Source organism: Lithobates pipiens, unplaced genomic scaffold (genome assembly GCF_037356315.1).
Source record: "Lithobates pipiens isolate NorthernLeopardFrog02 unplaced genomic scaffold, aLitPip1_a1.2 Scaffold_1, whole genome shotgun sequence".
NCBI lineage: Eukaryota > Metazoa > Chordata > Amphibia > Anura > Ranidae > Lithobates > Lithobates pipiens.
This window is the reverse complement of record NW_027507685.1, coordinates 217167633-217182729: the sequence shown is the minus strand read 5'-3', so window position 1 is coordinate 217182729 and position 15097 is coordinate 217167633. Positions and strand designations below refer to the sequence as shown.

Below are 15097 nucleotides of genomic sequence, written 5' to 3'. Positions count from 1 at the left end.
AATGGACTGGCCACCGCTGTATTGGTAAGATTATTCCTATCTGACAAAGTGGAGTGTATAGGCTTTACTGAGCAGAGCCTAGTAATTACATTATTATTAGTTGTTAAATTTTTATCAGATAACAGCTATGATCTCGTCAGCACTGAAAAAAATGTAATGAACAGGTGTCCTGCTTCACAGAGTGAGACATGTGCCTGGCAGGAGAGGAGAGGGGGGTGGGGGGGGAGTGCTGATCAGAGCAATGCTTCTCCTGTTCGCCACTAAATCCCTCTCTCATCTGTCCTGTTCTATCTATCTATCTATCTATCCCACTATCCATCCATCTATCTATCCCACTGTCTGTCTGTCTATCCCACCATCCATCCATCCCACTGTCTGTCTATCCCACCATCCATTCATCCATCCCACTGTCTGTCTGTCTATCCCACCATCCATCCCACTGTCTGTCTGTCTATCCCACCATCCATCCATCCCACTGTCCGTCTATCCCACCATCCATACATCCATCCATCTATCCCTCTGTCTGTCTGTCTGTCTGTCTATCCCACTGTCTGTGTGTCTATCCCTCCATCCATCTATACCTCTGTCTGTCTGTCCCACCATCCATCCATCTATCCCACTGTCTGTCAGTCTATCCCATCCATCTATCCCACTGTCTGTCTGTCTATCCCACCATCCATCCATCCATCCATCTATCCCACTGTCTGTCTGTCTATCCCACTGCCTGTCTGTCTATCCCACCATCTATCTATCTATCTATCCCACTGTCTATCCCACCATCCATCTATCCCTCTGTCTGTCTATCCCACCATCCATCCATCCATCTATCTATCCCACTGTCTGTCTGTCCCACCATCCATCTATCTATCCCACTGTCTGTCTGTCCCACCATCCATCCATCTATCCCACTGTCTGTCAGTCTATCCCATCCATCCATCCATCTATCCCACTGTCTGTCTGTCTATCCCACCATCCATCCATCCCACTGTCTGTCTATCCCACCATCCATACATCCATCCATCTATCCCACTGTCTGCCTGTCCCACCATCCATCTATCTATCCCACTGTCTGTCCCACCATCCATCCATCTATCCCACTGTCTGTCAGTCTATCCCATCCATCCATCCATCTATCCCACTGTCTGTCTGTCTATCCCACCATCCATCCATCCCACTGTCTGTCTATCCCACCATCCATACATCCATCCATCTATCCCTCTGTCTGTCTGTCTGTCTGTCTATCCCACTGTCTGTCTGTCTATCCCTCCATCCATCTATACCTCTGTCTGTCTGTCCCACCATCCATCCATCTATCCCACTGTCTGTCAGTCTATCCCATCCATCCATCCATCTATCCCACTGTCTGTCTGTCTATCCCACCATCCATCCATCCCACTGTCTGTCTATCCCACCATCCATACATCCATCCATCTATCCCTCTGTCTGTCTGTCTGTCTGTCTATCCCACTGTCTGTCTGTCTATCCCTCCATCCATCTATACCTCTGTCTGTCTGTCCCACCATCCATCCATCTATCCCACTGTCTGTCAGTCTATCCCATCCATCCATCCATCTATCCCACTGTCTGTCTGCTATCCCACCATCCATCCATCCCACTGTCTGTCTATCCCACCATCCATACATCCATCCATCTATCCCACTGTCTGTCCGTCTATCCCTCCATCCATCTATACCTCTGTCTGTCTGTCCCACCATCCATCCATCCATCCGTCTATCCCACTGTCTGTCTATCCCACCATCCATCCATCCATCCATCTATCCCACTGTCTGTCTGTCTATCCCACTGCCTGTCTGTCTATCCCACCATCTATCTATCTATCCCACTGCCTGTCTGTCTATCCCACCATCCATCCATCCATCCCTCTGTCTGTCTGTCTATCCCACCATCCATCTATCCCTCTGTCTGTCTATCCCACCATCCATCCATCCATCTATCTATCCCACTGTCTGTCTGTCTGTCCCACCATCCATCTATCTATCCCACTGTCTGTCTGTCCCACCATCCATCTATCTATCCCACTGTCTGTCTGTCCCACCATCCATCCATCTATCCCACTGTCTGTCTGTCCCACCATCCATCCATCTATCCCAATGTCTGTCTGTCCCACCATCCATCCATCCATCTTTCTATCCCACCATCCATCTATATCTATCCATCCGTCTGTCCCACCATCCATCCATCTATATCTATCATCTATCTCTCCCACCCAATATCTGTTTGTCTGGCTGTCTATCCCACCCAATGTCTATCTGTCCATGTGTCTATCTGTAGGCCCTATTGCGGGCGAGCGACAGCGGGGGGGGGGTGGTCTTGGTTGGGGTTTTGTTTGCGCCCCCCCCCCCCCAAAAATAGATCACCAGCCGCCACTGGTGCACCACCTTCTCTGTCTGTACCAAGGCCAAACATTCCAGGTTAGGTAAACTTTTTTTTTTTTTTTTTTTTTTTAAATCAGGGCCATTTGGGCGATTTATGTTATTATGATGTAAAAAAAGATCCAAAAAACTATGCGATAATGAATGGCTTTGTGCGATTGCTGTCCCTAAATAAAAAAAACTTTTTTTGGCATGGTCATATTTTCAATATTAATTCCAAAATTTCACAATTTCTGCCAGGGTATGCAAACTTTTGAGCACAACTGTATGAGATTTTTTAGAAGTTCTTCTACCTGCGATTGTTTCTTTTGCATGATAGCCCTGAAGAAGGGGGAGGCTCATTCTCTGAAATGCATTGTATACGTCTGATGTTCTTTAACGATAAACATTTAAACAAAAATACTTAAAGTAATGTGGTTCTTTGTATTAGACGTTCCTCAATACACATCGAAGAGATGACTGTTTAATGATTGATTTATCTTGAGCAGAGTGGTAGCAGCCTGGGACCAAGACAAGGTTCCCATACACTACACTTTCATCACAGATCTGCTTCCTTAAATGGAAAACAAACAACCTCCAAGGTTTCTCCATCAGAACCAATGTCCACTCCTATTGGACCAGTACTATCACACAGATACATCGGACTTACCTTTTTTACTAAGGGAGATGGAGTTAATGACAGCAGTGGCTACTTTGTCGGTCACGGATATTGTGGAAGATAGTAGACTCTTTTTCTATTAGGGAAAAGTAGAACTGGGTTTACAAAATTGATGGTCTAGGTATGATCATTTATCATATAGATCTAGGATTCAGAAGTGGCCTGATGATGTATAAAGTATAGGGACATACTGGAGCTTAATAAGGTAGGATTACAGTAGGTATAGCTCTATATTTCCCTCTTTTAACCACATGAGCTCTGGAAGATTTTACCCCCTTCATGGCCAGGCCATGTTTTGCTATTCAGCGCTTTGCCACTTTAACTGGTAATTGTATGGGCATACAACGCTGCACCCAAACTAAATATTTTTTTCCACACACAAAAATAGAGCTCTCTTTTGGTGGCATTTGATCACCACTGTGTTTTGTTTTTTTACATGATATAAGATGGGAAAAAAAAAAAAAATAATTATTATTATTTTCTGCTACAAAACATATCCAATAAAATAAAAAATAATTGTCTTCCAAAATTTTGGCGAAAATGTATTCTGCTACATGGCTTTGATAAAAAAAAAATAAATAAAAAATCCCAATAAGTGTATATTTATTGGTTTGTGTGAAAGTTATAGCGCCTACTATGTATTTGATCCCCTGCTGATTTTGTACATTTGTCCACTGACAAAGGATCAGGTCAGTCTATAATTTTAAATGGTAGCTTTATGTTAACAGCTAGAGACAGAATAACAAAAATATCCAGAAAAATGCATAAAAAAAAAAAATAAAAAAAAAAAAAAATAAAAAAAAAAAGTTATAAATTGATTTAAAAAAACAAAACAAACAAAAAAAAAAAACAAACAGTATTTGACCCCCTTCGCAAAATATGACTTAGTACTTGGAGAAATCCTTGTTGGCAGTCACAGAGGTCAGACGTTTCTTGTAGTTGGCCACCAGGTTTGCACACATCTCAGGAGGGATTTTGTCCCACTCCTCTTTGCAGATCCTCTCCAAGGATCTGGTGCTGATGTTTGGCAACTCAAACCTTCAGCTCCCTCCACATATTTTCTATGGAAATAAGGTCTGGAGACTGGTTGGCCATTCCAGGAACTTAATGCGCTTCTTCTTGAGCCACTCCGTTGTTGTCTTGGCCGTGTGTTTTGGGTCCTTGTCATGCTGTCATACCCATCCACAACCCATTTTCATTCCCCTGGCTGAGGGAAGCAGGTTCTCACCCAAGATTTGATGGTATGTGGCCTCGTCCATTGCCCCTTTGATGCAGTGAAGTTGTCCTGTCCCCTTAGTAGAAAAACACCCACAAAGCATAATGTTTCTACCTACATATTTGACGATGGGGATGGTGTTCTAGGGGTCATAGGCAGCATTCCTCCTCCTCCAAACAAGAGTTGAATTGATGCCGAAGAGCTCCATTTTGGTCTCATCTGCCCACAACACTTTCACCCAATTCTCCTCTGAATCATTCAGATGTTCATTAGTAAACTTCAGATGGACCTGTACATGTGCTTTCTTGTGCAGGGGGACCTTTGGGGGCGCTGCAGGATTTCAGTCCTTCATGGCGTAGTGTGATACCAATTGTGTTCTAGGTATCTATGGTCCCAGCTGCCTTGAGATCATTGACAAGATTTTTTTGTGTAGTTCTGAGCCGATTCCTTACTGTTCTCATGATCATTGAAACTCCATGAGGGGAGATTTTGCATGGAGCCCCAGACCGAGGGAGATTGACATTTATTTTGTGTTTCTTCCAATTGTGAATAAATCACACCAACTGTTGACACCCTCTTACCAAGCTGCTTGGTGATGGTCTTGTAGCCCATTACAGCCTTGTGTAGGTCTACATCCTTGTCCCTGACATCCTTGAACAGCTCTTTGGTTTCGGCCAAGGTGGAGAGATTGGAATCTGATTGATTGATTGCTTCAGTGGACAGGTGTCAAGCTAAGATTAGGAGAACTCGATTTCAGGCCCCTTTCACACGGGACGGATCAGTAATGATCCGCCCCGTGATGATCCGCTTGCTCAGCGGGGGGATCTCTTTGTTGTCCCCGCTGAGCCGGCGGATAACAGGGCCGGGACCGCCCTGTCAGCTCTCCGCTCTCCTCTATGGGGGAATCGGATGAACATGGATCGTCTGTCCGTGTTCATCCGATCCGCTCTGCAGACGGATAGAAAAATAGGATTTTCCTCCGTCTGCAGAATCGGACAATAGTGGAGGCGGACGATATCGGGTGTCTGCGGATGTTCATCCGCAGACACCCGCTATCCCATAGGAATGCATGTATGTCCGTATCTCATCCCCAAATAGATGGATGAAATACGGACATAATGTCTGCATGTGTGAAAGGGGCCTAAAAGATTGCTCCTAATCTCAGCTCGTTATCTGTATAGAAGACACCTGGGAGCCAGAAATCTTGCTGACTGATGGGTGGGGGGGTCAAATAATTATTTCCCTCATTAAAATACAAATTTATAAAACTTTTTTGTAATGTGTTTTTCTGGATTTTTTGTTGTTATTCTGTCTCTCACTGTTAAAATAAAAACCTACCATTAAAATTATAGGCTGATCATTTTTTTTTTTGTCAGTGGGCAAATGTACAAAATCTGCAGGGGGATCAAATACTTTTTCCCCCTCACTGCATATATATATACACATACATACACACACATACATATATACATACACACACACACATACATACATACACACACTCTATTACCAAAAGTATTGGGATGCCTGCTTTTACATACCCATGAACTTTTTTTTTTTTTCGTCAAATAACTTTTTATTATTTTAAAGTGAAACATTACACGTCAAACACTTCAGTTCAGCATTGGGGGAGCGGAAGAAAGGGATCAGAAAAATTACAGGGGAGAACATACCATAAAAGCATATTGGCCTACGTAATACAGCCACCTGGAGCAAGTACAAGCCAGGCCAGGTAGAGCTATTCACAGACAGCATGTTCTGCAACACATGTAAAACAGGGATACAGTCCATCCAGTAATTGACCTATCCTCAAGACTTGACCGCCAAACCAGAGTTGCAATCCGAGGATACGTGTGGCAACGAATAATGTAAGACACTTATAATACACTTTAACCCAAACAAACACCCCCCCTCAGGGGGGGGGGGTCTGGAAGAATGATAGGCATAAGAGAAAGGAAGAAGGGAAAAAGAAAGAAGATAGATAAAAAGAGAGAGGAAAGGGATACCTAAGGATAGAAAGAAAGGTAGAGAGGAAAGGGAGGGGGTAGGGGTGGGTAGTCATCCGAAAACTTCCGCTTGCCCGTCAGGGTCGATCGTCCTTAAGATTCCAGGGGTTCCAGACTACGTCATGCGCTTCCAGCCGGTCCTGTATCCTGGCGGTCATCCTCTCCATAAGCTCCACATCTCTGATGCGGGCGTATAATGCGTCCGGGGTAGGGGGGTGTGTTTTTTTCCAGTGGAGAGCAACCAGACACCTCGCTGCGGTCAAGATATGGCGGGATAGTTTCTGTAGGGATTTGGACAATTTGGGGAAAGGGACTCCCAGTAAAAAGTGCTTTGGGTGTAAGTCCAGGGGTTGGTCCAGGATACTGGCCAAGAGCGTACGGACTTCCGTCCAGAAAGGGACTATACGAGGGCATTGCCAGTATATATGCAAGAGGGTGCCCTTATGCCCCACACAGCGCCAGCACCGGTCTGTTGTAGAAGGGTAAATAGCGTGCAGGACATCCGGGGTCATGTACCAGAAGAACAATATTTTGTATGCGTTCTCCCTGTAGAGCGTACACATGGAGCTCTTGGATGCCTGCGACCAAATCACCCGCCATTGCTCCTCCGTGAACGCTTCACCCAGAGCCTCCTCCCATTTAAGCATATATGCATGTTTGCCGTTAGGGCCCATAGGAAAGGCGTTAATTATTTTATAAATATCCGATATCATCCCCTTCTGTGCCGTACCTGATGAGATTACTATTTCAAACATGGTAGGCGGGGAGAAACGGAGGTCTGAGGAGATGGTCTGGGCAAAGTGACGGATTTGTAAGTAACTATAGAAGCTCTGCCGGGGGAGGTCAAACCGGGATTGGAGTTCAGTGTAAGTCAGTAGTCTCCTAGATCTGGGATCCACCAGAGATCTCAGCTGGAAAAGGTTCCGGGAGGACCAGGGGTGTTGCATCTGGCGAGATAGGCTATCTGGCACTCGAGGGTTGGATATAAAAGAGGTCAGGAGCGATTTAGCTGAGGTCAGGGCAAATGCCTTGGAAGACCTACGCCATAGGTTCTGCAGGTGGGACATAGGGCCCAACAATTGGGACTGAGGAATCGCTGCCGCCGCACTCCAGAGCATACTATTAGGGTGTGTAGGGGCCAACCACCGGGATTCAATTTCCGACCAACGATTGTGGGGCCTCTGGGTAGTCCAGGAGGCGACCGCGCGGAGTTGGGCAGCCTGATAATATCTGACTAGGTCCGGGAACGCTAACCCCCCCCATCTGATTTGGAGGCGGTCATGACCGAACGAGGTATCCTGTGCCTTTTATGATTCCATACAAATCGAAGTAGGTCCCTTTGCAATTTTTTCAGGTGAGAGGAGGGGACTGGAATGGGGAGGGTCTGAAAAAGGTAGAGGAGTTTCGGGAGGATAGCCATCTTCACAGAGGCTATTCTACCAAGCAGAGATATCTGGTGTTTCCGCCACTTTAGCAAGAGACGCCTAATATCTCCATAGAGGGATGGGTAGTTTGCCTGATAAAGGGAGGTATAGGTTGGGGTGATGTTTACCCCCAGGTATCGAAGGGAGGTGGACCTCCAATGGTAGGGGAAGTTGGATCGTAGGTGTTCCACCTCCAACGGTGGAATGTTAATCGGAAGGGCTTCGGATTTCGACGCATTAAGTTTGTAACCCGATAGCGCACTGTAACGATCCAGCTCCATATGCAGGTTGGGCAGGGATATTCTGGGTTGGGTAAGAGTGAGGATTACGTCGTCCGCAAATAGTGATATCTTAAACTCCTGGCCTCGCACCGGAACCCCTCTTATAGCCTGGTTCCGCCTAATAGACGCCGCCAGGGGTTCAATACAGAGGGCAAATAGTAGGGGTGACAGCGGGCATCCCTGACGCGTGCCGTTGGAGATGGAAAAGGGGGAAGAGGTGGCAAAGGGAGTCTTCACCTGAGAAGACGGGTCGGAGTAAAGATGTTGTATGGCTCGCAGAAAAGGTCCCTCCATCCCTATGTGGGTCAGAGTGGCGAAGAGGAAGGGCCAACCCAGTCTATCAAATGCTTTTTCTGCGTCCAAGCTCAGGAGCAGGGACGGCACTCCCTCCCTGTTCGCCACCTCGACCAGGTCTATCACCTTCCGGGTGTTATCCCCCGCTTGTCGGAGGGGGACAAAGCCCACCTGGTCCTTATGGATCAAAGAGGGTAGGACCTTGTTAAGGCGCAGAGATAGCAATTTAGTAAAAATTTTTAGGTCCGCGTTCAGCAGCGCAATGGGTCTATAATTCGCACAGTGGATGGGGTCCTTATCTGGCTTGGGGATTAAGGTAAGGAAGGAACGTTGCATATCTGAGGGGACGGGTGTTTTCTGTAGAAAAGCATTAAAGAGTCTGCTCATATGCGGGGTTAAGAGGGGGGAAAATGCTTTGTAATATTCGTAGGGCAGCCCGTCTGGGCCTGGGGACTTATGTGCGGGGAGGGATTGAATGGTCTCTCCCACTTCGTCTTCCGTGACGGGCTTGTTCAAAATGAGCAAGTCCGAATCTCTAATTTTGGGAATGGCGCTATCGGACAAGTACTGCTGTATACGCTGTGAGACCTCCAGCGACACAGGGTTGCTAGGGATGTCAGGACTATTATAGAGCTCCGCGTAAAAGCCCGCAAACGTATCAACTATGTCTTTGGGGTGGGAGACAACCGCATTAGATCTAGTTTTTATCTGGTGTGGGGCAGAGAGAAGGGTTTTGTCTTTGAGCTTCCGCGCTAGAAGGGAGTGTGCTTTATTGCCCCTGTCATAGTATGTCTGTTTGATCCTCAGAAGGGCTTTCTCAACACGGCGAAGCGCCAGGTCTGCCAGCGCCATTCGCAAGTTAACAATTTTCCTAAGGAGTGGTACCGTCGGTGAGGCCTGCAGGTTCTGCTCTAACTGTCTAAGTTCCTTCTCGGTGTTAAGCTTGGTGGCCGCGACGTCTCGTTTCAAGGCCGAGGAAAGCGCAATGCATCTACCCCGCATCACCGCCTTGTGGGCTTCCCACACAGTGGAGAGGGGGACGTCTGGGGTCAAATTCTCAGCAAAATAGTGACGCAAGGTCAAGGTTAATTCCGATTGAGAGGGAAGGTGCTGAAGAAGGAAAGTGTTCAGCTTCCAATTATATGGCCGAGTTATCGGGGGGCCTAAATCTAGGGTGAGTAAGATCGGGGCATGGTCCGACCAGGAGATCGGCAGGATAGATGCGGCACGCGTCGCTCTCAATGTAGCATTATTAGTGAAAAAATAGTCAATCCGAGAGTGCATGTGGTGAGGGGCTGAGTAATATGTGTACTGCCGATCCCCGGGCCGGAGAGCCCGCCACGCGTCAAACAGTGCATAGCGGCGAGTGAGTTGTCGAAAAAGCCTCGAATCCCGGAGGGCTCTAGGCGAGGGCACGCGGGTGGGCGCTGTCTGCCGATCAGCCGTGGCCGAGTGAGCCAAGTTAAAGTCTCCTCCCACCACCAAATAACCGTGGTCTTCCTTAAATAGTCGCGCAAAGACCCTGGAGAGGAAGTTATGCTGATGGACATTAGGGGCGTATAGCGTACACAGGGTGATCGGCCGTGACTGCCATGTACCCTTAAGTATCAGGAAACCCCCCCGAGGATCGCTGTAGTGATCAACATAGGTAAAGGGTGCTCCTTGTCGGATCAGGACAGCCACCCCCGCTCTCTTGTGGGACCCCGAGGATAAATACACAAGCGGAAAGCTCCTGGAGGCGAAGGCAAAAGATCCCCCCCTGTCAAAGTGCGTTTCCTGAACCAGGATAATATCCGCTCCCGACTGTTTAAACTCCCTTAGTGCCAGATGCCGTTTCCTGTTTGAATTTAAGCCGTGAACATTCATAGATAGAATCTTAGCCATCAGTCAAGTCCGGGGGGGGTGGGGGGGGGGGTAGGGGAGCGGTCTGTGTTTAGTAAATCTTACCCGACCACCACGTCTAAGATGGACCGCCAGGAGCCAGGAGCAGACGCTTTCCGGTCGTAGGGCCCCGCCACTACGTGTCCGATCCCTGCGGGCAGCGGAAGGATGACAGAGGAGAGAAGAGAGGGGGAAGTAGAAAGTGAGAAAAACATTAGTACAACAAAAAAGGCATTGCAGTGAAAACATGGGCCCATAACCGGACCAAACATAGGGCAATATACGGCCCCGGGTAAAAAAGTTATCCGGGACTACACGGATTCCCAGGGGGCCACCAGACCCAGCGCACAAGGCCTGGGCCTGGCGGCCGCATAGGAGTCCAGGTCTCCTCATTCAGGTCCTAAGGAGGAATAGAGGAGCTTAATATGTGTAAAAACTTGAACAGGAGCAAATTCACTAAAGTATAAATAATATGAATAAAGTAACTAAAAATGAAAAACAACCCAAAAAAAAAAGGGTTAGAGGGAGGGTCGTGAGAGCAAGGGGGAACCCACTCTCCCAAATCTCCCAACCAGCAGCCTAAGTGCGGTTGATTGTTGAAAAGGCACCAAAGGGGAAAGGGTAATGAGTGCAACTAGAACCAGGGCAAAACAACGTCTGAGCACTACGCCGCTGAGCGGTCCGGGACGCTGCAAATCTTCATCTCCACCGGCAACAGGTCGCGGAGGGCCAACCAGGCAGTGATGAGAAAAGTTAAGAGTCACTTGGAAAAGAGAAAAAGGGGGATGAAGGGCCGGGATCCTCAGCCAGGGCCTTGCCTCTTAGGTTTGTTTTGCGTTTCCCGGTTTCTGGGTCGTTGGCGTGGGGGAACTTTTTGCCACAGCGTCGGAGGGGTGGGTTGAGTAGCGATGAGGTCCCAATCGGGAAGCCGGGGTGGGCGGATGCCCAGATCCTCACAAAAAGTCGGCAGATCTTCAGGGTACCTCAGGGAGGCCGATTTACCCTGATGTTTGGCAGTGAGGCTAAATGGGAAACCCCAGCGGTACTGGATCTGGGCGTCTTGCAGGGTACGGAGCAAGGGTTGGAGAAGTCTACGTTTTTGCAGCGTAATCCAGGAGAGGTCCGGAAAGAGTTGCACTGGGTGGTTCCGGAAAGACACCTCACGGGCTAAACGGGCTTGTCGCAGGATATCCTCCTTGAGGTGGAACGAGTTGACTCTGCAAATAAAGTCCCTGGGGCCAGAAGTAGCATTTTTGGGGCGTAGGGCCCTATGAGCTCTATCCATCTCAATAAATTTAGTGGGGGGTTCTCCGAGGAGAGTGTTGAATAGTTCCTGCAAGATAATCTGAGCGTCCTCTGGGCCCTCCGACTCCGGAACCCCACGTACTCTGATGTTGTGCCGGCGCCCCCTATTGTCCAAATCCTCCACATGGCGCTGCATATCTCTCAGGAGCAGATGGTGTTCAGCCCCTTGCGTTTGGGTTTTGTGGACCGCAATTTTGGTTTCTTGTATCTCCTCTTCAGCCATCTCCACCCTGTCCGCAAGGTGCTTAAGGCCCGAGTGGAGCGTTTGTATTTCCGCCCGACACGTGGATTTGACATCTTCAATCAGTTGTTTAAAATCCTCTTTGGTAGGGATCGCTTGTAAGTATAGTTGCCACTGAGGGTACGGTGGTGTTGTGGTCATGTCTCCCGGGTCGTCCCGGTCTGTGTGATGACGTGGCAACAGTGGTCTAGGGTCCACGGGGCCTGCAGTACGTGAGGGGGGGGCATGCTCAGGGAGAGAATCCCAGACCCCCGGCCACTCTGAAGCACGGGCCAAGGGAGGTGGCTGGTGTCGTCCCCTGGTATCCTGGGGTGGAAGGGTTGCGGACCCCCCCGGATAAGCCGTCATCCCTGGTCGTTCCCCGCAATCACGTGGGGGGGAGGGGTGCCCCGAGGTGCCCAGCCTCTGGGACTTAGGTGGGGGCGACCCCGAGTCAGGGTTCAGCAGGGGTCCGTCCATTCCCCCGGGCCCCCGGTACGCCCATGTCAGGGGCTCCTCAGGGGGGGGGAGGGCAGGAAAGTCCTCGGCTGCAAAAGAGAGGGGGGACCCCTCGGACCCAGCACTGGAGTCCGGGGGCGTCCGGAGCAGCCTGGGCAAGGCCAGTGAGCACTGAGTGTCCGGAGGTGGGGGGGACCTACTGCCAGAGGGCCCCAGGCCTAGTCCACCCCCCTCCCTGATCTGTCCAGTCCCGCTCAGAAACTCCTCGCCGGCGTCTAAAGCCGCGGACGTGCGGTGGGGGGACTGCGGTGCCGTGCAGCATGGGGTTAGAGAGGGTCCCAGGGAGGGCCTGGTCTTGTGCCCTGGCGGCGGCGTGGTAGGCCGCAGGCCTAGCTGGGCGGCCTCGGAGGCGGGCGGGACCGGGGTTTGACTCACCGCACCGAAGGCCTCCGGGCCCGGGGATGTCATCTGCGGTGGTCCTCGATCCCTCGGTCCGTGCTGGATTTGCGGATGGGCCCTGCGGGCTGGAGAAGGAGCCCGCGCCGGCGCGGCTGCGGCCGCCGGCGCCATTTTGGGAGGTCCGTCGGTCGGGAGCTCCGTCGTGGAAAAGAAGGACCGGAGGTCCGTGGCAGTGCCCAACGACGGTGCGGGAGGTCCCCTGGAGCTGGAGGACCGTGTGGCCCTAGATTTCCCCATCGGATGGAGCTGGATTCTCCCCTTAGGTGCGGTATAGCTGAGGCTGGTGGGAGAGCAGGAGACTTAGGCTGCCATCCGGGTCGACTTCCCCCATGAACTTTAATAGCATCCCAGTCTTCGTCCGTAGGGTTCAATATTGAGTTGGCCCACCCTTTGCAGCTGTAACAGCTTCAACTCTTCTGGGAAGGCTGTCCACAAGGTTTAGGAGTGTGTCTATGGGAATGTTTGACCATTCTTCCAGAAGCGCATTAGGGAAGTCAGGCAATGATGTGGACAAGAAGGCCCGACTCACAGTCTCCACTCCAACTCATCCCAAAAGGTGTTCTATCGGGTTGAGGTCAGGACACTGTGCAGGCCAGTCAAGTTCCTCCACCCCAAACTCGCTCATCCATGTCTTTATCGACCTTGCTTTGTGCTCTGGTGCGCAGTCAGGTTGGAACAAGAACAGACCATCCCCAAACTGTTTCCACAAAGTTGGGAGCATGAAATTGTCCAAAATGTCTTGGTATGCTGACACCTTGAGAGTTCCCTTCACTGTAACTTCAACCTCTGAAAAAGCAACCCCCATACCATAATTCCCCCTCCACCAAATGACTTGGACTTAGAGATGAGCCTTCACTATGTGCAGTAATAAAGTGCAGCGTTCCTCTGTAGAGCGATTAGTCCCATGTCACTACACACTGTAAGTTGTATGTTTGTATTAGGAGGGAGCCTACACCCACTCCACCAGTCCAGTGTACCTCTGTTACCTCACATCCAGTAACAAAATGGGATTCCACTGAGCACATAGCACGGCCCTCATGCATGCTCTCACCTTTACTCTTCCCTTAGTATAATCTAAATTAGGTAGAGGAGAGAGCGAGGAGGACCTAATGCAGATCTTCCGCCTTTGGTTGAAGCTCCGCTTTAAGAAAAACAAGCGAGTAGCTCAGAATGGCCACATGTAAACCTGACACGGAGTATATTTCTTGGATTTTGCTATGGAGCCACCCCGAAACTGCCATTTGGACCTCTCATTTGGTAATCAGTGCCATGCTGTAAATAACATTATAGATTTCACATATACCAGCCTCTCTCGACCAGGGCTCCTAGGGGTTCCTTTAGCAACAAGCAATTTCCCACTCTCAGATAAGTAACCACTGACAGTGACATTGATGACATTTTTTAGCTGCTGTATCTGTAAGGGGCATTCCTTCTACTGACCACCAGTGTAAAAGAACATATTTTCCAATCACTATTTATGTAGGGAGCATTCTTCACACGGATTACCAGTGTAGGTGTTCTTTCTCCCAGAGACCGCAAGTGTTCAGGGGGCACTACTCCCAAAGACCACAAATATAAGGGGGTCCTTCTCCACTGACCACTAATGTAAGGGGCACTAGACTGACCACTAACATAATAGGGTCTTTCACTGACCATCAGTGTAAGAGGTCCTTTCTCCCAAAGACCGCCAATATAAGGCAGTCCTTCTCCAGGTGACCACCAATAAAAGGGGGTCCTTCTCTACTGACCACTTATGTAAATAGGTATTTCACTGACCATCAGTGTAAGGGGGTACTGAAGGAACACAATTTTAACTATCTGCGTTCTTTTCCAGCCATTATTATTTATTTGCTTACTTTTATCACAAATGAAAATAATTTGTCATATAGAGTAGCCCAGGGTGTCAAAAAAATGTTAAGTACGCCACATTTCTTCTTAGATCTCAGCTTGCTGTTCATGCTATTGTACTATGAGCTGTACGTTGAGTAATTATTGGTAGGGGACACCTGAGACCTGAAAGTTATTTCAAGAGTTCTTCCATGTTAAAAGGACCAACATCTACGAAAGCTGACAGTAATATACAATCTTCACCTGTCTTCTTCCATCACACAACATGGTATCTCACCTTCTTCTCATCTATTTTGTATAGAATTCTGTTGTTGTCCTTATTTTTAAATGGTTCCCTTTTTCCCTCCATCTGAAAATAGTAGAGATGCCATGAGATACAACTTGATTCTACCATCATGTTGTCATTAATAAGGTTCTAAAAACTGTATATTCCATATACTGTATTACACTCAAATTGGTTTCATACATTGCAGAGAAGTCAACCTTGAAGGACATTTTATTAGGGTGATAAGTACGATGAGCATGGCTAAAAGACTCACTTAAATTTTTACAAAGGTGTTCTGTTCTACAGGGTACAAAGTACATGCAGTGCCATCTTCTAAAAGGTGCTGTCTAATCTTAGCTAGGAGCTATCACAGGAGACCTCCCTCCCC

General features: G+C 48.8%; 1 protein-coding gene across 1 annotated transcript in view; it reads right to left on the bottom strand.

Annotated features, from left to right (window-relative positions):
- CCNP (cyclin P) overlaps positions 1–14793 on the bottom strand; it is a 34825-nt gene extending 20032 nt beyond the window's left edge. Inside the window, exons 1-2 of the mRNA XM_077488785.1 lie at positions 14722–14793; positions 3043–3127 (exon numbers count right to left, since the gene is read on the bottom strand). Coding sequence (XP_077344911.1) covers positions 3043–3127; positions 14722–14793 — 157 coding nt within the window. The remainder of the gene's footprint in view (positions 1–3042; positions 3128–14721) is intronic.
- Positions 14794–15097: the final 304 nt, after the last annotated feature.